The sequence below is a fragment of the Lonchura striata genome, chromosome 15 (assembly GCF_046129695.1).
Source record: "Lonchura striata isolate bLonStr1 chromosome 15, bLonStr1.mat, whole genome shotgun sequence".
NCBI lineage: Eukaryota > Metazoa > Chordata > Aves > Passeriformes > Estrildidae > Lonchura > Lonchura striata.
In genome coordinates this window covers 10950689-10973782 of record NC_134617.1, presented here as the reverse complement: position 1 = coordinate 10973782, position 23094 = coordinate 10950689, and the positions used below count along the sequence as shown (strand labels likewise).

The 23094-nt window shown below is 41.3% G+C and overlaps 2 protein-coding genes across 4 annotated transcripts; one reads left to right on the top strand and one right to left on the bottom strand.

Annotated features, from left to right (window-relative positions):
* Nucleotides 1-347: 347 nt before the first annotated feature.
* PTTG1 (PTTG1 regulator of sister chromatid separation, securin) lies at nucleotides 348-4576 on the bottom strand. The gene is made up of 6 exons (XM_021549552.3): nucleotides 4453-4576; nucleotides 3623-3725; nucleotides 3146-3324; nucleotides 2255-2333; nucleotides 1447-1596; nucleotides 348-501 (listed from the first exon to the last, which is right to left on the bottom strand). The coding sequence occupies exons 2-6, from the start codon at nucleotides 3702-3704 to the stop codon at nucleotides 422-424; spliced, it is 570 nt and encodes a 189-aa protein (XP_021405227.2). The 5' UTR covers nucleotides 3705-3725; nucleotides 4453-4576; the 3' UTR covers nucleotides 348-421.
* Nucleotides 4577-4608: 32 nt separating this feature from the next.
* SLU7 (spliceosome associated SLU7) lies at nucleotides 4609-15563 on the top strand. 3 transcript variants are annotated; one of them, XM_021549550.3, is made up of 16 exons: nucleotides 4609-4681; nucleotides 5077-5253; nucleotides 5861-6014; nucleotides 6617-6697; nucleotides 7234-7398; nucleotides 7544-7609; nucleotides 8966-9013; nucleotides 9494-9625; nucleotides 9903-10000; nucleotides 11381-11448; nucleotides 11649-11788; nucleotides 12565-12726; nucleotides 13145-13249; nucleotides 13435-13509; nucleotides 13741-13845; nucleotides 14404-15563. In XM_021549550.3, the coding sequence occupies exons 2-16, from the start codon at nucleotides 5090-5092 to the stop codon at nucleotides 14581-14583; spliced, it is 1743 nt and encodes a 580-aa protein (XP_021405225.1). In that variant the 5' UTR covers nucleotides 4609-4681; nucleotides 5077-5089; the 3' UTR covers nucleotides 14584-15563. The 3 variants fall into 3 exon arrangements, with proteins under 3 accessions (XP_021405225.1, XP_021405226.1, XP_077642830.1); XM_077786704.1 differs by lacking the exon at nucleotides 4609-4681 and adding an exon at nucleotides 4783-4947; XM_021549551.3 differs by lacking the exon at nucleotides 8966-9013.
* The last annotated feature ends 7531 nt before the right edge of the window (nucleotides 15564-23094 follow it).

The window sequence follows — 23094 nt, the reverse complement described above, 5'->3', positions numbered from 1 at the left end:
TAAGGACCCAACATACACCACCTTAGCCACAGTGAAGAGCAAACAAGTTCAAAGGGAAAATGCCAGAAGAATACCAGCTCTAGTGCTTACTTTACACTAGATACACAAACTGGCTCAAACCCTTGCATGTTTAATGGATGAAGTTAGGCAGTGAGGTCAGAAGGATTTCAACCTGTCACACAATCCAACCAGCAGGTACCAACTCCTAGATATGGGTGACAACAGCGCATCATAGCCTTGCTTAAGAGCTTATCCAGGCCCTGCTTTAGCTGCTTCTCAGGTAACCTCCTCCTCAAAGCTGTTTTGCTACCTACATCCTGGGCTTACTGAAAAAGTACAATAGCACATAGGTTAAACTAGCCTTTATTGAAATACAGAATTATATTAAATTGGACCTCAAAAAAAAGCTTCAGCGCACACATTAAACATCATAATTTGGAGGTGGCATGTCAATGATCTCATCCAGGGTAGCAAGGAAGTCAGCAGTTGATTGTAGCAAGTCTGAAAGTTAGAAATAAATCCAATCAGTTCCTCAAACCCAGAATGCACACAAACATAAGCTAGCTCCCAGCAGCTCAGCATAAATCTCTTGAAAAAGCAAGGGAAATATTGCTTAATTGTATAAGCCAATGCCACCTAAGTGATCAGTTTGCAAAGCACCACCAGAGACTGTTCAGTGTATTGTTTTTCACTAGGTAATTTTCTTCACAGTGGCTGGTATGGACTGTGTTTTGCATTGTGCTGGAAGCAGTGTTGGCAACTCAGGGATGGTTTAGCTGTGTGAGCACTGCTCAGCAATAGAGTCAAGGCCTTTTCTGCTCCTCACCCCACCAGTGAGGAGGAGGCTGTGAGTGCTCAAGCATCTGGAAGGGAGCACAGCCAGAACAGCTGACCCCAAGGGGCCCAGGGGATATCCCAGACCATATGGTGTCATGCTCAGCAGACAAAGCTGGGAGGAGAAGAGAGACAATTGGAGTTATAGTACTTGTCTTCCCAAGCTTCATCACATGATAAAGCCCTGCTGTTGTGAGCATGCTGAACTCCTGCTTGCTGATGGGAACTGAATTAATTCCTTGTCTTGCTTTTCTTAAATGCATGGCTTTTACCTCAGTTACCAAAACTACTTTTATTTCAAAGCATGAGTTTTTTCATACTTTCTGTTCCGATTTCTTCCCCATCCCACAGCAGGAGAGCAAGCTGTGTGGTGCTTGGTTGTAGCTGGGTTAAGCCATAAGTCAGTGGCACCACTCTGAGACAATTACCTCAGCTGGCAGCGTGGGCCAGGGACATTGAGCTTGGCCACACAGCAGAAGCTGCTGGATACTGGTGCACTGCTCTGGTTGTTCAGACAGCAGCAGCAATTCACTGCTGTGGCCAACTGGCTTTTTCCCCCCAATCATTGATGAGCATTGTGTGTACTGAAAATTATGCAGAGTTTCCACTTACTGGATTCCCATGAAATATCTTCAATCTTCGCTGGTGAAGAAGCCATGTTCACACATCTGTCATATGTCCTTTCAAACACCATGAGGGGGACACCACACAGGTTGATATTGCTTAGTTTGTGCTCTTCAGGAAGATCAAAACTCTCAAAGTCTGTTTAAGAAAGACTGTTAAGTGTGCTGTAGCCTGGGAACTGCAAACTCTTCTAGACTAAATTAAATAGGAGCCAATCTAAAACAACACAGTCTCCTCTTATGGGATATTTACTTGCAGCTACACCTTTCAGTTGTCCATGAAATCCCATACACCAACCCTGATAAAAACACTAGACTGCCTAATAGACTTGCCACTGTAAAGCAGTAACTTCAGCAAACAAAGCATGTACATTTCATCTTTGGCACAGTGGTTTTCACACACATCCACATTAAGAGGAAAGCTTTAAGGACACTTTGAAGGACTGAGAAATCTGAAATGGGATGACTTAAGAACAGCTTTAGAAGTTTAATCTTCAACTATTATATCCTAGAGCAGTAGGAATCTCTTCAATTACAAATCTTGGTAGACTTTTCTGTATCTTGTCACCACAATAAGAGACTCAGAGTAACACATCTGAGGCACAGCCATTACAGTTAGAAATACCAGCTCATTCCTGTTAAAGCATTTCAGAAGCAACAAGCACCCTCATGTTTCAGAAAGGACTCAGAAGAAATGCAATGCTGGCTTGTGTGCCACAGTAGCTTGGACAAATTCTTACAATGCCACAACTCATTAAAGCCTTCTTGCTAATTTTAATTACATCAATAGTTCTTACCTTGAGGATCCAAAGGAAACATATTTTCTATTTCTGGCCAATCTTCTTCAACCACTGTATGGCAGCTTTCAAATCCAGTCTTTTTGTTTGTCATAAAAAGAGAGGAAGTAACATAATTTGAGCTACTGTAAAATATTTGTAGTGGCTTTCTTATGCTATTCAGGTCTACAGACAATATACCTGCCATACTTTTCTCAGTCAGGCCTAAATTCTAATGCCTTCAACACAAATAAGATGGGCAAACATTTCAGCTGAGTTTATGCAGTGCAGTACTATATATGGTGGCAAGAGATGACTGCCCTAGAACAGCTGACTCTTAAGATGTTGATAAGACATTAGCTCAGACTATTTTCTCTATAAGCCTCTACACAGATGCCCTGCTTCTAAGTCGGAGAGAGTTATTTTTCCTCCTAGCAATTTTTATGAACCATGTTTTGGATTCATGATGAAAACTGCTCTTTCAGCTATTGCCAGGCAGTGTTTGCACAGTCCAGGCCTTCTCTGCTTCTCACAACCCCAGCAGTGAGGAGGCTGGGGGTACACAGCCAGGAGAGCTGACCCCAGCTGCCCAGAGGGATGCCCCATACTGCATAGCATCTCAGCAAGGAAAAGTGGTGGGAGAGCAGGGCTGACACTGCTCTGGGACTGGCAAGGCATTAGTCAGCTGGTGGCAAGGAATTGGTTTTGTTTTTCAAGATTTTTATTTATTAAATTGACTTAACTTTAGCCTATTATTTTTCTCACATTAACCCTTCCAAGTCTCACCCCCTATCCCATCAAAGAGGGACTAAGGGAACATCTGTGTGGTGCTTAATTATGTTAGAGTTAAGCCTCAACAGCAAGTAAATTATGGACTTCCCCTCCTTCCCAGCATAAGTGTGTTGTACTCACTTTGTTCACAGTGCAAGGCTGATTTTTCTGTTTTAACTTATCTGTCTTGCTTGTGACGACTTCAGTTTTATTCACATTTCCAAGAGCCTTTCTGACAGAGCGAGATGTGACTGGAGAAGTACTGATTGCTTTTTTAGGAAGTGGAGTGTTAACTTGTGTTCTTTCAGCTAAGGCTTTTGCTGGAATGGGGGAGAAAGGAAAAAAGCAAACATCATCAACCCTAAAGCTTGGCAAAGTAAGTGCACATGCTGGCAAAGTAGCTGTCATAGAAAGCACTGTTCACCATCTATAACTCATAAGCCACACTTATGACAAAAGCACAGAGTTATCGTCAATTTTATACCAACTGATGACCTCAGAAGAATTGGTCAGGTAAGTGGATTTATGAATAGGAAACTATTACCATTAAAAGCAGTGACTAAAACTGATTTATGCCCTTCACTTGATCCCTACTGGCTCAGGGCAGCAAATACGCACAAGATCCTGAAGGGAGCTTCAGCTGACTCTTGGGAGCATGAAGTTCACTATTCTCCTGGTCAACAAAGATCAGAGTTGCCATCTTCAGATTGATGTGATTACTCTGCAGAGGAAAAAGGGAAAGCACTTTTGTCATTTGTCTCATCGCACCACATTTTTAAGCAAGCCCCATTAAAAATAACAGCTATCACATACTAATCTCTAGACAAGGGGAACAAACCCCTACTTCCCACCGTTATAGAGCAGTTCAGCTAAAGACTCTCAGGTTTGAAGGCACTGTTAGGGCTCATCACTACCATTACCCAGGTGAACAAGCAATTCCTCATTAAAGACATCTGCAAGAAAACTCAGTCACAGTTAGTGAGGCTGGAAAGGATCTCTGAATAATCGAGTCCAACCTAAATACAGCCACGCAACTGGGTGCCACATCCAGCTTTTCCTTAAACACCTCTACAATGACTGCACCACCTCTCCTGGCAGCCCTTTCTAATGTCTAACCACCCTTTCTGTCAGGAATTCTTCCTCATGGCCAGCTCAAATCCCCCACAGACACTTTGATGCCATTTCTTTTTGTCCTGTTGCTGGTTGCCTAAGAGAACACACCGATCTCCATCCACCTGGCTACAACCTGCTTTCAGGTGATTGTAGCGAGCAACAAAGCCTCGCCTAAGCTTCCTCTCCTTCAGCTGAGCACGCTCCCAGCAACTCCAAAATCACACCTGCGCTCCAAACCCTTCCCCAGCTTCCCTGCCTTTTTCTGTGCGGAACTCTTTCCCTTTGTACAGCCTGAAGCGGAAGGCAAGATTCACGGTGCCGAAGCCCGAGCTCACCTCAGCAAGCAGCACCACCGGCAAAGCTCAGTCAGGGCGCTCCTACACCCAACGGCGCCGTCTTTTAAACCGGCCCGCAGCCGCCCATTGGCCGCTTCGACCCACGCGCGGCAGCCGATTGGCTGCGCGCGCCGCTCGCGCGCCGCTGCACGCGAGTTCCGGGAGGTGGGTCCGCCCCGGAAGTGAGCGGGGCCGCGGGGCATTGTGGGACGGCGCAGCGGCCTGGCAGGTAAACAGGGCTGGGGGGACGGACCGGGACCGGGAACCGAGACCGGGAACCGAGATTGGGATCGGGAACCGAGACTGGGAAAGGGACCGGGACCTGGACCCTGAGAGCGCGGCTCGGGGCTCCGAGCGAGCGCTGCCGGCCCGGGCCTGGCGCCGCTGCCCCCGGTCGCTCTCTCGCCTCCCTGCCGGGCTAGGGCAGGTCCGGGTCCGGGTTAGCAGTGAGGTAATTCTGTGTTTCTGCAGTGGGGCTCGTTTTCCAGCACAGAGGTATGTCAGAAATGCATAATTCGGGTTAGCTCATTTCCGTGACACAAAATCGCGTTGAAGAGCTGTGATGTCAGAGGGTATTGATGAGTAACGCTTTTCTTTTGTCTTCTATTTTTATTTTTTCCTAAGGAAAAAAGCCAGAATGGCCTCAGGTGCGGTAGCAAACGCCCCTCCTGCAGGGGGGGCAACTGATGTGAGCCTGGAGGAGCCAAAGAAGATGACAAGGGAAGATTGGAGGAAAAAGAAAGAATTAGAAGAACAGAGAAAACTGGGGAATGCACCTGCTGAAGTGGATGAAGAAGGAAAGTATGTTTTGCTAAAGCTGTGCTTATTGTAAAGTGGCTGAGGAAAAATCTCTTTTCTTGTTGTGGTTAAAGAACAATTGTGAGGGTGACACATGATTTCAGTGTGAGGTCCTGTAGAAGTAAATAGTTGAACTTTGTATTTTAATGTTCCAGTCATACGATTTTTTATAGAAAAATGTAGGTTCAATGTTTATTTTCTGTCAGCTGCTGACAGTTCTACTAAAAAGTCCCATCCATGAAGGTAATAGCACGGGGTATTTCAAAAGTGAGCAAGACATAGCACAGGAGTCTTTTACACTGTAGCTCATCTGTTGCCTCTCCCTTGTTTTTGCAGGGCTTGTTGCTTCTGAGCAGTGTTGCTTTTTTTTTTTGCTCAGTAACACTACACAGAATAAGCCATTTGATTTGGAGTCAGGAGTTTAGGTGAATTCGGTGGCAACAAAGCCTCAAAGTCTGTGTTTATTAAACTGAGAATTTATTTTGTGGTGCTTTGTACCAGCTTCATTATTTATTATCACTTGTGCTTTAACGTGAATGTTGTTCATTAGAATGAGTTATTTTGGGCTTTTTCCCCATGCCGTGTGTTGACTGCGCAACATCTTTTGCAGAGATATCAACCCTCATATTCCTCAGTACATCTCCTCAGTGCCATGGTACATAGATCCTTCCAAGAGACCCACACTAAAGCATCAGAGACCTCAGCCAGAGAAGCAGAAGCAGTATAACTCCTCTGGAGATTGGTACAAACGAGGCGTTCAGGAGGTACATATTGTAAATGTAGCCAAACTTAATGGGAAGAAATGACAATGTTTGACTTAATTTAGAAGGCTGAATTATTTCTGTATTATAACTATGCTAAAATACATTAATATACTGTATAAAGGAGGATATTAAAACTACATACTATTTTTTCTGACTTTATTTATAACTCTTACACACCTTGTGATGAGAGAGAGTTTAGACACAGGTGGATTGGATTGGCCATCAGGCTCAAACAAGCCTCACTAGAATTTAATTAAGCACTCACTCTAGGTAAGTAATTCTCTAAACACATTCTGTATAGGAAAAATAAGAAGCAGAAATAGAAATTATTTTCTCTTTCATTTCTCTCTGTACACCTCTATAAAAAACCCTAAGAGGGAGAGAAATGTACTTACACACGTGTGCAAAGCGCTTCTCTCATGAAATACGGATTTGGGTCTATTACACGAGGAGATTCCTGGTTATGTGTTTCTGAGGGGGGCAGGAGTTTTTATTCAGCAGGCAGAACAGCTGTTTGGGCTTTGGGGAGGGCACTCACTCCTGGAGGTGTTTTTGGGATCCCTTGTGAGCTGTCCCAGGGCTGACGCTGTGCTTGCCCCCAGCACGCCGTGGCCACGAGGTACCGCAAAGGAGCCTGCGAGAACTGCGGCGCCCTGACACACAAGAAGAAGGACTGCATGGAGGTAAAGCCACTCCTAGCCCTGTCTTATGGCTGTGAATGCCACGGGAATTTAATCTTTGTGAAGTCAGCTGGCTGCAGATGAAATACTGGGTTTGGAAAAGCTGTTTTGAAAAATGTTACAAGTAGTGAGAGATGGCCTAGAAATTTCTAAAGAAATTATTAATGAAAAGTAGAATTCTGTCATCCATCAATTCCATTTGTAATAGGATCTGAAATAATAGATGAAAATGTTATTTTCTTGTTAATTGCATTAACTCGTGCTGTTGTGTCTGTCTTCCTGCTTCATCTCCGGTAGAAGCCACTCCCAGAAACTGTTTTAATTACTTCCTTAATTGTAGAAAATAGAAATAAGAATTTATGGAGTTTGAAGTCAGCTGTGCTACATAAACATGCAGAACTACTTGCATTAATTTACAGTCCACAGCCTTACAGTGCTGAATTTAGTTTGCTTTAGAGGATCTTGATTGATAATATTTTTAAAAGGATATGTGAGTGAGTAACCTAACAGACTGATATATCTTTTTTTTTTTCTTTCAGAGGCCCAGGAAAGTTGGAGCAAAATACACAGGCATGAATATTGCCCCAGATGAACACGTGCAGCCTCAGCTGATGTTTGATTACGATGGGAAGCGAGACCGGTGGAATGGTTATAACCCAGAGGAGCACATGAAGATCGTAGAGGAGTACTCCAAGGTTGATCTGGTACGTAGGGGCTGTGATTTACTGGGGAGAGAGTTAGTGTTTGGTGTGGCTGGGCTGGGAGGAGGGACACTTGTAATGTGTTCTGCTGATATTAGAGTGGTGCTAGGGAGAAATATTTAAATAAATGCATTCTTTTGCTGCACAGGCCAAACGCACACTGAAAGCCCAGAAGCTTCAGGAGGAGTTGGCATCAGGGAAGCTGGAGCAAGTGGTAAGTCAACTTAGGTAATATGTTTTTCCTTAGGCTGAATAAATATAAAACAGATTACTGATGCTTTCTGACTCTTTAACTCTCTATACAGGGTCTGTTGTTGGGTGTTATACCCTCCCGTAATTTAAAGGTTTTCCTAACACACCAGCACGTTCTGTGTCACACTCAAAAACTTGAAGCATCTTTTTGAAGTGAGAATTGCTTTGTGTTCCAATTACAGACTGAAATTCTGTGTGATTATTATTGTTGCTGAAATTATTGACATGGAATTTTGGGTCAGAAGAGCTTGTTTTCCATGTAGTAATTTTTTTCATATACCAAAATGCTCTTCTCCTATTTAAAGATAAAGTCTGACTAGTACTGAGGTGATGACTGTGCATTGGTTTAGTAATGTTTAATATAATTTGGAACAGAAGATGTTTCCTTAAGAAGAAGCAAATTAGTTTAAGATAAAATCACTGCTCAGTGACTTACGAAATGGGGAAAAAAACAGAGACTTCTACTGGTCAGAAATAGGTTTTTTAAAGCCTCCTTGCAGAGGCTGTGCTGTCCCCTCGTGGGTTGTCACTAGATGGCACAGCGAGCTCGATCTGCCACCCAGCCCAGACTACAGTGCTTTTTACAGACCTCCCCAGCAGAAGATTCTTCCTCTTTTCTTGCCCATTCTATGAAGCAAACACTGTTGGCTTCTGTATACTTATTGCTTATAAAATGGAACTGAAAGAAGAAAAGTGTGTTTGAAATTTAAGAACTGCCTCTGAGAGAGAGGACTGAGAGATTTGCATAGTCAGTGCTGGCCAGTTGCTGGTCTGTGTTCCAGGGCTCACAGTTATTCCCATCTTTACTGCTGCAAGTATTTTTCAGTTAAAGACTAAGCAGGTTAAAAAAATCTGGCTGTGTTTGTCAAACTTGAATTCTGCCTTTTGTGCTTAGTGTTCCTGTAAATCCTAACTAAATTCCTGAATAAATATCTCCTTAATTCTTTTTTAAGCTTTTAGAGTTGCAACTTGGTTATATTTACATTATATGAGATGTTGCAGTCTAAATCTTCAGTGTTCAAAGGCATGGCAAGCTCTAAATAACAGCAACAGTTTTAGAATTTGCTGTTCTTTCAAAGAATTGGAAATTTTGTTGGGGATACAGTGAGCAGTTCTCCAATGTGTGTCTGTCACAGAGAAAGCTAAGAGCATTCTTCTAGAATATTATGTAGCAGTGTTTCTGCATTTGGGGCCAATGGTAAATTGTGTTTTGTATCCTGCATGAAGCTCTGCTTTGATTGCCCTTTGTGTCCCTGCCATCTTGCTTTTTTTTCCACTATCTTGTCTTCTCTGCTGATGTGCTCTTTGTTTGCTGCAGAACTCCCCAAGACACCAGTGGGGAGAAGAGGAATCAAATTCACAGACAGTAAGATGATTACCCACTGCATCACACCATGGGCAAAGAAAGAACCTGTAGTTAGTGGAACAGTAAAACAAGGGTGGCACAAGGGTTTGAATGTTGTGTCCATGCCACTGCCCACCTCTTGTTTTGGGCAGAGGTTGCTGGATTTCAGAAAGAGACTTTTTAATTTCTTTGTGTTGTCAAGCCTTAGACATGAGTTTTTATGTGTGGTATATTTTGACTAAAATAACTGTTTTCTTAACATCACCATGGTTATGTTTTGATAAGTATTTCCATAGAAGGAAGTGAAAATTCTTTAACAAAAGTGCTTCTGAAGTGTTGAATGTTAGATTAGCCTGAGAGCACACTTAAGCCCAGGTAAACTATGCCACCTTGTAACTACAGGGATTGCAGAATTTTAAGGAAACCACTGAAGTCAGGTTGTTGTATATGTCTCCAGAGAGAAGGAACACTTTTAATTAGAAATTTTCCATTTCTCATCAGGAAAGAGATCATAACAGTGAAGATGAAGATGAAGACAAGTATGCAGATGACATTGATATGCCTGGGCAGAACTTTGACTCAAAAAGACGCATCACAGTCCGAAATTTACGTATTCGGGAAGACATTGCCAAAGTGAGTAAAGAGTTCTGTACAGATCTTCTGTATTCCTGAGAGTTAATTTCAACAAATTACACGTTCAGTTATTAATTACTTTGTTTGTGGGTTTAGAGGTTTGGAAGTTAGTCTGTTTTCAGTTCTGCTCCTGCCCGTGTTACGACTTCATCAAGGTAATCCTTTTGCATAGATAGAACTTCTTAAAAGATCTAAACTGGAGGATGCAAGAGTAACCTCAGTTCTTTCAAAATCATAAATATTAAGTATCTTTTATGTTGTTTTTTTTTTTCTCTAGTACTTGAGGAATCTAGATCCAAACTCTGCTTATTATGATCCCAAAACAAGAGCAATGAGGGAGAACCCTTATGCCAACACAGGCAAGAATCCAGATGAGTAAGTTAAAATGAGGTCATGCTTGTATATCCAACAAAACTCTTAAAAATGTTGTTAATAATTTTATATTTTCTTTTGCCTGTATGTCCTTTAGCTAATGATTTTCTAGTCAGTTACATATATACATATTACTAAGCCTAAAAAGAAACTCTTTTATTTAGGAACACATTTTGGTTTAGTGTATAAAAGTGGTATTTTTGTAATACCAACTGATCCTTAATCTTCAGAGACATGTGGACCATGGTTTAGTGTAATTTTCTGTACAAGGGCTAGGGCACTGCTGCATGTAGAGGTGATGCTTGTAAACAATAATTATATTTATGTGAAATATTTCAGTAACCAAATCTTAAACTTTATCCTTTGTTTCTTGGTTCTGGAGACTAGCATGATGTGTTTGTGGTACCTAACAAAATATTTTAATTAGGAATAAGATCTCCTCTTGTATTACTGGATTCTCTATAGAAAAGGTGTGAAAGCTTTCCATTGTCTAGATAGCTTAATGAAAGCTGCCATAGGCTGGCTTTTGGCTGCACACTTGGCTGTCTCCTGTAAACCCCAGGTCAGACACTTGACCTGTGTTGTGCTGGGAACATACAGAGCAAACAGACTGTGAGTAAAACATGTTCAGAGAGCAGTAATTGGATTAGCTGGCTGCCTAAAATAGAACGGCAGTTCCTAAATGATAGCAAATATTGCTCTTTCCATCTCTCCTTGCTCCCAGCTAAAGTAATGCCAGTCAATTGGGTTTTTTAGAGGTGGATGCTTTTGCTTTTCTATCAAGTCATAATTTGACCTTTGTTGAATCTAAATTTCTGCCACAGCTTTGCAGACTGTAAACTTTTCAGAGTGGCTTTGGGAAGATGAAAGAGTGGGGGATTGGGTTGCTAGCATTTTTGATCCTCAGTGTGTGTTTCACATGCTGACTGTGCATCTCTTCAAGGGCTGTGCACAAGTGTCTCACTTTCCTGAGAGCACTAAAGGATTCCCAGGCTTTCTTTAACTCAGCCAAATATGCTGGGTCTGGACTGAAGAGTCAGAAATCCAGAAGCGAGATCACTGTGCTGGAATATCATAGACAGTTTGTGCATATTTATTAGGTAGCTAGGTCCAAGTTTAACTTTTAGTGCTTGGCATCTCAGAGCTTCAGGGCTGTGTCATGTGTCCCTTGAACACAGACATCACAGTTTTTGAGTGGCTGCCTAATGTTTTCATGTCTTTACAGGGAGCACAGGTTTTTGTTTCATATATAGAGTTGAATGCACCTTCTCCTTCTGTTCTTAACTCCTCGTGCACAAGAGAATTTTTACTTGCCTGTTTCACTTGTATGTATTTGAGAGGAAATGACATTACAAATGCTAAGAATTGTGTTCTTTTCTGCAGAGTTGGTTATGCAGGTGACAACTTCGTTCGCTACACAGGCGATACCATTTCAATGGCACAGACTCAGCGTAAGTGGGGTTTGGCTTTGGGGTTTTTTGAAGGAAATTGACTTAAAATACTTAACAAAGCTGCTTTCTTGCAAAAGAGAAACTAATCAATCTTTGTAGATGGAGGCTTTCTTTCAATTTGCTTCAGAATTAAAGAATGTAATTTGAATGTGTATGCCAGTTCTAGAGTAAGTATTGAATGGAACCTCTTGTGTCCACAGTGTTTGCTTGGGAGGCTTATGACAAAGGCTCTGAAGTTCATCTTCAAGCGGACCCTACAAAATTAGAACTCCTTTATAAATCTTTCAAAGTGAAAAAGGAAGATTTCAAGGCACAGCAGAAAGAAAGCATCCTAGAGAAGGTAACAGCCATTTGGGTTTATTTAATAGGAATTCTGTTGAGTTTGAAGTCTGGGTCTTGGGGAATAAGTAAGATTACTAATTCTATATGAGAGGGCACCAGCTCTTCTCAGCAGCTTAGACTTAAAATGTTCTTATATTTATACACACTATCTTATCAATTGATGTATTTATTTATTTTATTGGTATAGGGACCTTTGCAGGTCTGCTGGTATTTATATTCTTAGGAGCTCTTCCCTAAACTGTTAGAATTTCTCCACTGAAGAAATCTGAATTTCTTACCGACTCAAATTTTGGGTACAGTCTTTTAGATAAATACTTACTTTATATTTTGCAGCTTGTTTCTTAGACAACTGAAAAAGAACTAAATAATTCATTTTGATTCTGTGTCAACATTCAAGTTTGGAAGGGGACAGGAAGTATTGCTGTGATTCTACTCAAGCTGGTCTTTGGCTTGATCTCTAAAGATTTTCTGCTTTGAGTGAGGAGTATCACTGTTGTCATTCTCCAAGCATAAAGCAAAACAAAAACAGACAAAAAACACAACAAAAAAACATATGCACACCAAACCCCCACAAAACTGCACCAAAAGACACCACAGTGGCCATAGGAGATTATGTATTTCTGTCCTAACTGTTCACTAAAGATTAAACTGTCTCTGTAACACTCTGTGACTTCTTGACAAGGTACCAAATGTGTTGGTTTTGAAATTTTGCTTAACTATATGAAAGGTGGTTTTTTTCCAAAACTACTATTTGTCATTTCTATTTGCATTTAGTATGGAGGACAAGAACATTTAGATGCCCCCCCAGCTGAACTGCTGTTAGCTCAAACAGAAGATTATGTGGAGTATTCTAGGCATGGAACAGTCATCAAAGGACAGGAGAAAGCTATTGCTTGTTCTAAGTATGAAGAGGATGTGAAGATCAACAATCATACAGTAAGTCCTAGGTTGAGTTTAAAGTTTTAAAAATTAAATACCATCCCATTGGATGTCTATTAGGATGCAGCACAATATAATTAATACACCAAATACATTCCTCCTGTCTCAATATAACACTCTCCCTTTTCTGTTAAGGAGAAACTTCAGATTTTCATAGTTGTGATGTGAATTTGAGGAGTTGCCATGGCAGTCTTAAACTAAAGGAGAAGTTACTCTGTTTGCCTTCCACTTTAAGTTGACCACATCCTGTTGTGATTCTCTTTTTTGACAGTGTACCTGTAAGGTTCACGTAAAATAGCAAAAATATTTTTTTAGCTTCCTTTTGGAATATTTGAATAATTTACTTACCAGGATTCCAGAAGGAAATTTTAGCCTGCCTCTTACAGGAGTAACTGTATGGTGTGTTCTCTTGCAGTGCATTTGGGGCTCATACTGGAAAGAAGGAAAGTGGGGTTACAAGTGCTGTCACTCCTTTGTCAAGTACTCCTACTGTACAGGAGAAGCTGGGAAAGAAATTGCTGTAAGTATTCTCTTTTTATTCATGTGGAAAGAAATAAAAAGCATTCATATTCTTACTGAAGGTTTAGATTCTTTAGCTTTTTGAGGGAGGTTGGTTTTTTTAGTGATTTGTGGGATTTTTTTTGTGTCCTTCCCCTTTCAGATGTGGTCAGTAACAGGGTACACTTGTTCTTGTCTGTTGTATAGAACACAGAGGCAAGTTTAATGGAGGGACAGCCTGAGGATGAAGAACATATGACAAAACCCAAAACACTGATGGAGGTAGGATGTTTCCCTTTCTCAGGAAGACTGATACTTCTCAACATTTTATCTACAAAATTCTGTAGAGTCTTAATCAGCCTGAAAATTACAAGACTGCACTATTAGAGCATTAACATCTCCATTGTAAACTGAGCTCTCAAATAGCATTAATAGAGGTTTGCATTTAGTGTTTTGGGCACGATTAATGTTGGCTAGTTGAATCTGAAGAGTACCTTGTTTCCCACCTTACAGATCCACCAAGAGAAACAGAAAGAGAAGAAAAAGAAGAAGCACAAGAAAAGCTCAAATTCCGACAGCGAGGGTGAAGAGAAAAAGAAGCAAGAAAAGCTAAAAAAGGTGCACTATAATCTTCAGTGGCTTTGTGGCAAGAGGAGCGTGACAGATTTTACAGCATCAGTTTTATGAAGTTGTAGTTCTTGGTGATACACCATGGGGTGGTTTGATGCTCATTTTGAGCTAACTAAATAGGCTACAAATGCAACTTCTTTTTCAGTAGCAACAGTAGTAGTTTGAGGAATGAGACAGTACATAGCATTTAAAAACTGAAACCCCAAACATGTAACAAAAAATAAAAAACAATTCATTTGCACTTGCTAGGTTACGATCATATTTTAGGTAAATCCTGCGAGTTTCTTACTTGATTTTGATATTTGGAAAGAGATTATAGTGTCTTGTTTGCTAAACAGCATTTTACCATCATTTTATGTTAAACACTAAAAAGTGAGCATTAAGTGAAATGTACTGAGGGTGGGCCAGACAGATGTGCATTGCTTATTCCACCCTTGTGCTTGCTCCTTGTCCATCATACAAGAATCTAAAACAAACCTTCATTGTTGGGAGTTTTTTGTCTAAGTTTCACTGCAGAATTTTTGATTGCCTTTGCTTTCATTTCAGGCTCTAAATGCTGAAGAGGCTCGACTTCTCCACATCAAAGAAATCATGCAGTTAGATGAGAGGAAGAGACCATACAACAGCCAGTATGAAACCAGGGAGCCAACAGAAGAGGAGATGGAGGCCTACAGAATGAAAAGACAGAGGCCTGATGACCCCATGGCCTCTTTCCTTGGGCAGTAGTCACAGGAGGCATCATTCCAGGGCACAGGGCTTTTTCCACAGTTGTTTACAGCTCTCTAGACATTTGATTCTCTTGCACATGTCTAAAATGGCAGATTTTGCATTCTTTGCAAAATGCAAAAATGTGCTTTCAGAATAAATTTGTGAAAGCTTTCAGCAGACATGAGCAGTCTAGTACCTACTGGAGTTTTGTAAATGTGTGTGTATGTATACAAATACAGGAACATATATACACACACATATATGTAATATATGTATAGATAAAATGCATACATCTGCTCTGTAAGTTCTTAAAAGAGATCTGACTGAAATCCTAGGTTTATTTGCCCAACTAGTATGTGTATATATATATATATATATATATATATTTGACCAACTAATGCATAAATTTGTGATGCAGTAAAACTGACTAGTCAGAAGAAATAGTCAGCAGGTGTCAATATAGAACAAAAACTATTGACAAAAAATTGGCACAAGTACTACCAGAGCTTCTTACTTGTAAAGCCTGTAAAAAATCCATAGCTTCCTTATCATTTTGCAGTTAGTACTTTGGAAATGTGTAAGTTAATTGATAAAGATCTTAAGTGCTGTCTAGCCTTTTAAAAGATTAGGAGAAGCTGACTGTAGAGTTTTTAAATTCCAATTGTTTCTTCAGACGTATTTCCACAGAAATTTCAATTGCAAAGATCTGAGTTCTTTGGTTTCATTTTGATAACAGTATCCTGTTACATGGTGTGACACCAAGTGTCAGGCTCTAATCCTGTGTGAGAACGTGAAGCAGCATCTGCTTTAGTTTGGCAATGTTAGTCCTTAAATTGAGAGTTTTCCCCTTTTAACTAATTAAAAGCTGAACTGGGTGAAAAATTGCACAGCATGACTTTAGAGTTGGAAGATTTGGGAATTACTTCTATTGAGACTTAAAACTGTCTTTCCAAGGAAAAACTGCTCTTTTTCACAAATAATTACATACAGAAAACATACTGTGAGTGTCCTGTGTGTGATTTCAGAGACTCTGAGGACTGAACGTTTTCATTTGGCACATGTAGCTAATGATGGCAATTCTGCACTGGTCTGCAATGTAGTTCTGTATTAATATGATATGTGATATTCTGTTTGGTGTTCAAAATTTTAAGTATTTACTGTGTGTCAGGTCCTCTGCCACACAGTAAAAGCAAACTGAGTTGGCTGATTTGAGCTGGGATGCTCTTCTCAGGGCTGTAACACCTGAGGTTGTGCCAGCATGTCCTGCAACTCCTGTTGGCTTGGTCAGTGCCATATTGTCTGAGGGAAGAGGAGCTGACCAGGAGGGTTCCTTGAGCTGTTTACGTACCTTTCTCAAAGCTGCAGTTTAGTCTAAAAAAAAATTAAATCTGAAAGACTTAATTCTTTATAAAGGAGGTAATTCAGAAATCACACAGGAAATAACACAAAGGAAATTTCAAGACTAACTTTGTAAGCTGTGGATTGACTGCCTGCAAACTTAAATACCTCAAGTCTCTACTGAATTTATGTTAAGTGATTGTTCTGGGATTAAAATTCAGTCCTAAATTTAGGATACTTAGATTTAACCAATTAGTCAATCCCAAGCACTTGGGGCAATAGATGATCCTTGATGGACTGTAAAGGAAGTGAGCTCTTTTAAAGGGTTGTCAGGTTATTTCTTTTAACCTTGAAAGGACAGTGTATTATCCTGAGACTTGTTCTTAAACAGCTGCAACACTTACCTGATGATTTAAAAAAAACTCATGCATACATTTCCAGTCAGATGGATAAACATTTGTCAGGATAAATGGCAGGAAATGTGAAGCAATGCTGATACACTCAGAATCTTACAGGAATAAACAGACCTGTCTGGTTTTCATCACAAATATGAAATAGCATTTCTCCTCTTTAAGAGTTTATTCTGGGTGCAGCATTTCATGCATAGAACTGTGTAAGATTATTTCTTACATGAGCTTTTTTGCACTTGCCCCAGGTTTCTCCAAGAACAGGAAAAGAATATAGTCAGAATTTAAAAATACCATTTTGTTCTTCACCTGCCCAGAAGTAATTATCCATTGGGCTGTCCACTGAACCTAATATCAGTCCTGCCTAAAAGCAAATGTTTCATGCTAATAATTTTTATGATAATCAATATAAATCAGCAAGGGGTTTTTATATGGAAAAAAGTTACTAATATAAAACGATAAATACTTACTTTTAGATTGTCAACAACCTTTGCATGGGTTGTGAAATAAATAGTTTAGATAGTAAAATATTTTTTTAAGGTGAGATTTGTGATGATCTGAGAACCTGTAAAACATAAAGACTTCACCCAAGGTTTTGTCAGACTTCTGTGAGTAATCCCCATGAAGTTAATTGCTGGGATCTGCTCTTCTGCCTTTGTAATGGTCACACCAAGCTCTGTATTTATTGCTACAGTTGAATTTTCTGGTGTCTAAAAATATAACAAAGCCATTTTTACAGGCCCATGTGTAGAAGACTCAAGAATTACTTTTCACCATATGTTGCAGTAACCCAAGCATTTCCAATGTTACGTTACTGACACTGTCAAGAGCGTCCTGAGGAATGCCCAGTGTGTTCTGCAAGCTGCCCTGTTGAGCTCTGCAGCCCAGGACAGCCCAGAATCTCAGGATTTCTGATAGGATTCCTTGGCTGTGCCAGGAATGCTCACTCACCCATGCTGGGCTTACTCCCCGTGATGGCACATGGCCAGGGATTCACACACTCAAGGGTCCTTCCAGCCTAGGATCAGACACACAATTCCTATTTCTGTCTAGTCCAGGCACAGTGTGGCTGCTCTTGTGGCAGGTGTGCAGTTTGCTCCTCTCTCTGCCTCCCTCTCCCTGTTCCTTCACCTGTCTCTGCTGATGGAGACCATTTGTAGGTGGTCCAAGACAATTTAATTGTAAGATCAGAGGGGTAAGAGTTCTGTGCTCGTGGTGTTTGCTGCTTTAGCTGCCTCCAGTGCTGCTGGGAGGCCTCAGCAGGAGTTAACCACCTAAAAAAAGTGTCCCACTTTCAGCAGCGTTTAGCAGCCCTTGCCAAGTTACTGCTGTTGGTTACACTGCCCCCATGGACACTCTGGTAATTCTTTGATGGTTTTGAATACCTTGAGGGGGAAGAAGGGGTTAATCTGGGGGGGAATTGGCACAAAAACAAAATCCTATACTTTCAAGGGTTTTTTTTAAATAAGCTGAAACTGATTTCTGATATGAAGCAATTCTTGCTTAACTGATTCATTTGTCAAACCAAAGATGTGTGAAATGCAACAATGCCAAAAAGCAGTTCCAGGCAGATCTTGGCTGGCAGGTTCACGTCTCTCATGCTCCTACTTGTGCAAAATTCTGAGTTTCCAGTTCCAATCTTATGAGAATTCCCTGCAAACCCTTGACTGAAATAAGTTGATTAACTGGAGACTCTGCCTTTCTCTGTAAGCAGCATCTGTTCCTCGGGAAGCTCAGTTAATATTTGCCATGTGGCATTTCCCAGCAAGGGCTGAACAGCCCCACAGATCCAGCAGATGCAGAAACAGAGGCTCAGCAGTGCAGGGATGTGGGTGACTCTGGGATGGCTCAGTCCCTCCCTGCCCTTCCTTTGGCACCAGCTGCTCTCCTTTCCCCAGGCAGATCCCAGCACAGAGGAGACACCTCCATCCCTGCATGGTCTGTGGAACTGCTCTGAAGCATTTCAGAGCTGCCTCAGGGGGGTTGGGGGCTCAGCAGAACCTCTTCTGCCACACCAGTGGGATTTGAGCTTATTCCTGCTCTGCTCAGGTCTCCTGGCCTTAAGAATCTGCAACCATAACCTGAAGTGACCCTGCCAATGCCCACAAAGCTGGCCTGGGGCACAGTTATCTGACACTGGAAATCTGCTCTGGTCAATAGAGCAGGGAACTGGAAATAAACAACTTGCTCCCTTTTGCCCTTAACTTACTGCATGAAAGTGGGTAAACAGCTGTGTAGCCCCAAATATGTCCATTGAGGAGCTTTTCTCAGCTCTGTCTGAGAAGCATTGAGTTCAAAGCACCTTTATATATATATAAATACATATATATTGTGGGTAATTTTGCCTAAATCATATAAAGCAATGGTAAAACAAAAGGAATTTGCACATACTAAATAAAAAGGAAACCTTTTCCAGGTTTGTAAGTCAATTGTCATCATTAGATTAAACTAATAGAATTTCATATGGTTCATCTAGGAAAATTGCTTCTTTTAGTGTATCTAAAATCAAATTTCAAAAGCAGAGATCAATTGTAGCATCTTGTATATCCCCTCACAGGAGTTTCAGAACTGACACCTTGTGTGCTTCCAGTTTTCTGTTAATAACTTCTTGCAACTTTACCACATGAAAAGTCTCTTGAAATTTGTTCCCAAGTTTTTTGCTATAGTGAAAACCCTTTCAGAAGTTGTTTGGAAATTTCCATTGTGCATGGCTTGCAGGATAAGGTTCTTATTAGCAGGAATGTTTCATAGAAAAGAAAATATGTGCTTCCTAAAATAGTAAGTGCAAAATGGCTTTCATAGCATTTTGTCATCCCAATGCCTTCTGAAGTTCAGGGAAACTCCAGAATTTAAATGATTAACTGGCATTTCCAGACTCTTGGCCAAAGTAACTCTTATCACATCTGAATGTTCTGTTATTAATGAGCCAGGTTTGCTTGGAGCCCTCTGAGACCCTTTTTACTGTTTGATTACTAGAATAATATTGCTTTTCCTTGTAAAAATATGTGCTCAAGTTGCACTGGGAGACAGCCTGATTTATTTTTTCAAAAGCTACCTTGATAGAATCACAGGATGGTTTGGGTTGGAAGGGACCTTAAAGATCCTTACTTCAGCCAGCCTGCCTTGAGCAGGGACACCTCCCACTAGACCAGGTTGCTCCAAGCCTGGAACACTTGGAAGGAGGAGTCCCTGCCCAGAGTCCACATTGCAGAGACATCCATCAGATCCTGCTGGGTCTACACATTGAAAAGCTCCACTGCAGAAAACAAAAGCACACGAGAAAGAAATACATGTTGTCAGTTATAATTCCAAATTAGTGTGTCCTCAAAAGCCAGACCTTCATGTTCTGTATCTCTGTTGTCCCCTGGCAATTTTTGCTTTAAGCCCTCCCCCACTGCTGAGCTGCAGCTTCATTGCTGTACCTTGGTTTATCTGGGACCACGGCAGAGCTGCCCTGCTCTGGATCTGGAACTTCACCATGTAATGCTCCTTTTTCTTTCACATCTAATGACCACAGGATTTATTTAGCCTCCTGTAACAAAGCTCCATTGTGCTGGAGTGTTGTGAGGGAAAGCAAAGAATCAGCTGCTGCCTTGCTCTGTAACTGCAGTGCCAGCCTGCCAGGAGTCTTCCTTGGAATTTATTTCTCCAAGTGCAGAGGATGTGGGTGATGACAAAAGCAGGCAGCAGCTGCCATTGCTGCTCTTCAGCTGGACTCTTGTCCCAGGGGAACCATCATGTCCCTCTGTTCTTACTTCTCTGGCATTTTACACTATTTAAAGAAACAAACAGGTCACCCTTCTTGTGGGAGCTGTTTATTTGCACATTGTGCTACTCTTTTAACACCTGTCTGCAAGTGAAGTTCCTGAACACAATTTTTTAAATATAGTGATAAGTGGTGTTTAAATTCTGGTTTTATAAATACCTGGAAAACTAGCCCAGCTTCTGATGAATGACACATTCCCTGAGCAAAATGCCCTGATTATTCTTCAAGGCTCTCTCTTTTACAGAGAAGAGTATTGCCATTAATTTGTGTGGAATCATTATCAGACTGAGTTCACATTTCTGGGAAATCTCTGTTTGATGGTAGAGCTCTGGATACACATCCATGTTCCAGGCACACACCTCTGCAATGAGCTCAGGGATCCCAGGTTGGAGGGACGGGCCCTGATGCTTGTTTCAAGCTCACACTCCTTTTCATACTGAAGGAAGCTCAGCAGCATTCTCCTCTCTCTTCTCTCTCCTTTTACCTGACATCGACTCAAAATTCACCCAATTCTTCTGATAACTCTTCCAGCTCAATAAACCATTAAATAAGTTTTAAAAAGCTCAATAAACCAGGAAATAAATAAAAACCCTGATCAGCTTCTGCCAGATCAGCAAACTGAACCAGCTCAGAGAGCTCAAGTTCTAGAGCTGAGCAGGGCTGGTGTGGAGGAAGGGGAGAGAAGGGGTGAAGGCAATCTCTCTCCTTCCAGCAGCAGCTTGGACTCACTTCCATTTCAATGGCTTGAGCAGATTCTGCTCTGAGGCCCAGAGATCACTGGTGATCTGTGAGCCACACTTAATGAAGTTCAGCTGCTTTGAGAAAAAAATATAAAGCTGTGCAATTAATTAAAACCACTTATCCAGGCTGGTACAGCCCCTTGAATCGGAAAGGGAAAACAGTGCTGTGTGATAGGATGCTCTCTGAAGATATTTCCAGTGGGTTCAAAGAGCCCACATGCTGCTGGTGTAGCACTTAAATGTGCTCACAACATGGTTTCACATGGAAAAACAAAATTTGCTTGGCTAAATATTTGTTTTCTTTTCTAACGAGGCTTCCAGATATGATTTGATGGCTCCCCCCTAAAAACCTACCCTTACATATTTTAACAGGGACAAATCATGTAACCTTACTCAGTCAAAACTCTCAGTGAAGATTTACATGACCAAAAGAAGCCATATCCATTTATGGCAGTTTTTTGCAAGTGTGCTTTCCCCAGCACATAACTGCTTCCTTCTGCTCCACACTGCCAAAACCCTGTCCCTTGCAGCTGCTTATGGTGCTGAGAATTGGGAAACCAGCCTTGGAAGAAGCATGAGGAGAGGAAACTCCCCTAAACTGCTCTGGCTGCAGAACATTTTGTATTAAACCAGGGACTGAAGGAACACGGGGACCTGTCTTTGATCCATGGAACATCAGGATGCCTTAGAACAATAGTAGTGACTTTGTTAACCTTTCTTCTATAAACTATTACAAATTAACTAGATAATAGGCAGTGTTAAAAAAAAAAGAAGTTGATTATGTACTGTTATAAGGTCATGCAAAAGGATTAACTCCTGTAGGAATTATTGGATTCTAGTGAAAAAATAACGAATATGTGTCAGTAATGACACTGCCTTAGTCTTCTGTCCTGGTGTGGTTACTAGGTAGGGCAGCCACATCTGTGAAGAGTGGGGTTGATGAGATCTCTCAGGGATATTACTTTGTCCATTAGGCTGCTGTTACTTGGATAGTTTTGGTGGCTAAACCCCAGGATTGTTATTTTTCCTTGATATCAGTGCTGACCTAGTTCTGCAGCGAGTAACTGCACAGCCATCTGTATCCCAGCTGATGCCAAGGCATGAAAATACCCTGCAAGGGACAGCCCTCGGGCTGGAGGGAGATTTAGGGCAGCACTTGCTATTTGTGTTACTTCCCCTTTGGACTGCACTTTCCCCACCTGGGACAAAAGGCTGGGCAGGCAGAAGTGCTGGAACAGCCCTGCAGGGCTCAGGGGTTTGGCCAACCCTGCCCACAGCTCCTCACTGGGGCTTACTTCATCCTGCCTTGTGGGGTTCAGCCAGCAGTGTTTTTGTGGTTTTGGGACTCTGAGAGAAGTCAGTCACAGCCATGAGAAATTATTTTGATGTTGAGTTTCTCTGCTGTCCCTGCTGCCTGTACATATTCCTGTGGTGTGGCACTGTCCCCTGGCAGTACAGGGGCAGTGGCAGAACGTGGGGTGCCAGTGAAGGGAAGCAGACATCAGCCCTGCTTGTGTTGAGCACTGATGGCTGCAGGTTTTATCCAGAATTGTAAATTCCTGCTTTCAGGAGCTGCACATGAGTGCATCCCAGCACAGTGCAGATTAGGCAGCAAACCTGTAAAGTAGCATTAAGATGCAAACTTTGGCCTATAATCCTAATTATTGCTTTTCTACTCTCAAGCAGTTTTGTGCAGTGACCGTGGCAGCGCTCAGAAATGAAAGTTGTGCTGATGGCAACCCCTGACATGGTTATCAGGGGTGTCATGAGGTTTTATGGATCTCTGAAAGCACCAGCTGTAAAAATTCAAGGTTTTCCTGAAAGTCACAGCTTTCAGTTAAGAAATCCACCATGTATATCAATATTTTGGGGTGTGAAGAAAAGTTTGAAAACACATCGATGTATTCCAAAAGTTTAGGTACCAAAGGACAAAGAAAATAAGTGTCAGTTCTGTTGCTTTTATAAAATCCCTTGTTTATTTTGTTCATTATGGGTACCATAAGTTTGTCAATTGCAAACCTAAGCAAACTGTGATTTATAAATATCCTGAGAATACTTTGGTTATTTCCTAGTGATGATGAATGGATGGTGGAGCACTCGTGGCTGGTGCAGGGCTGAGGTTTTTGCCTTGTTTCTGTCATGTTCTCTGACACTAATGTGTTCTAGTGTTTTTAATTGCCAAGAGCAGCTGTAAATCCTCCCTTTGGGGATGTTCCCATCACATCTCATTCAGTCATTATTAGTCATTAAACATCTTACCCTGTGACTGAATCCAAGG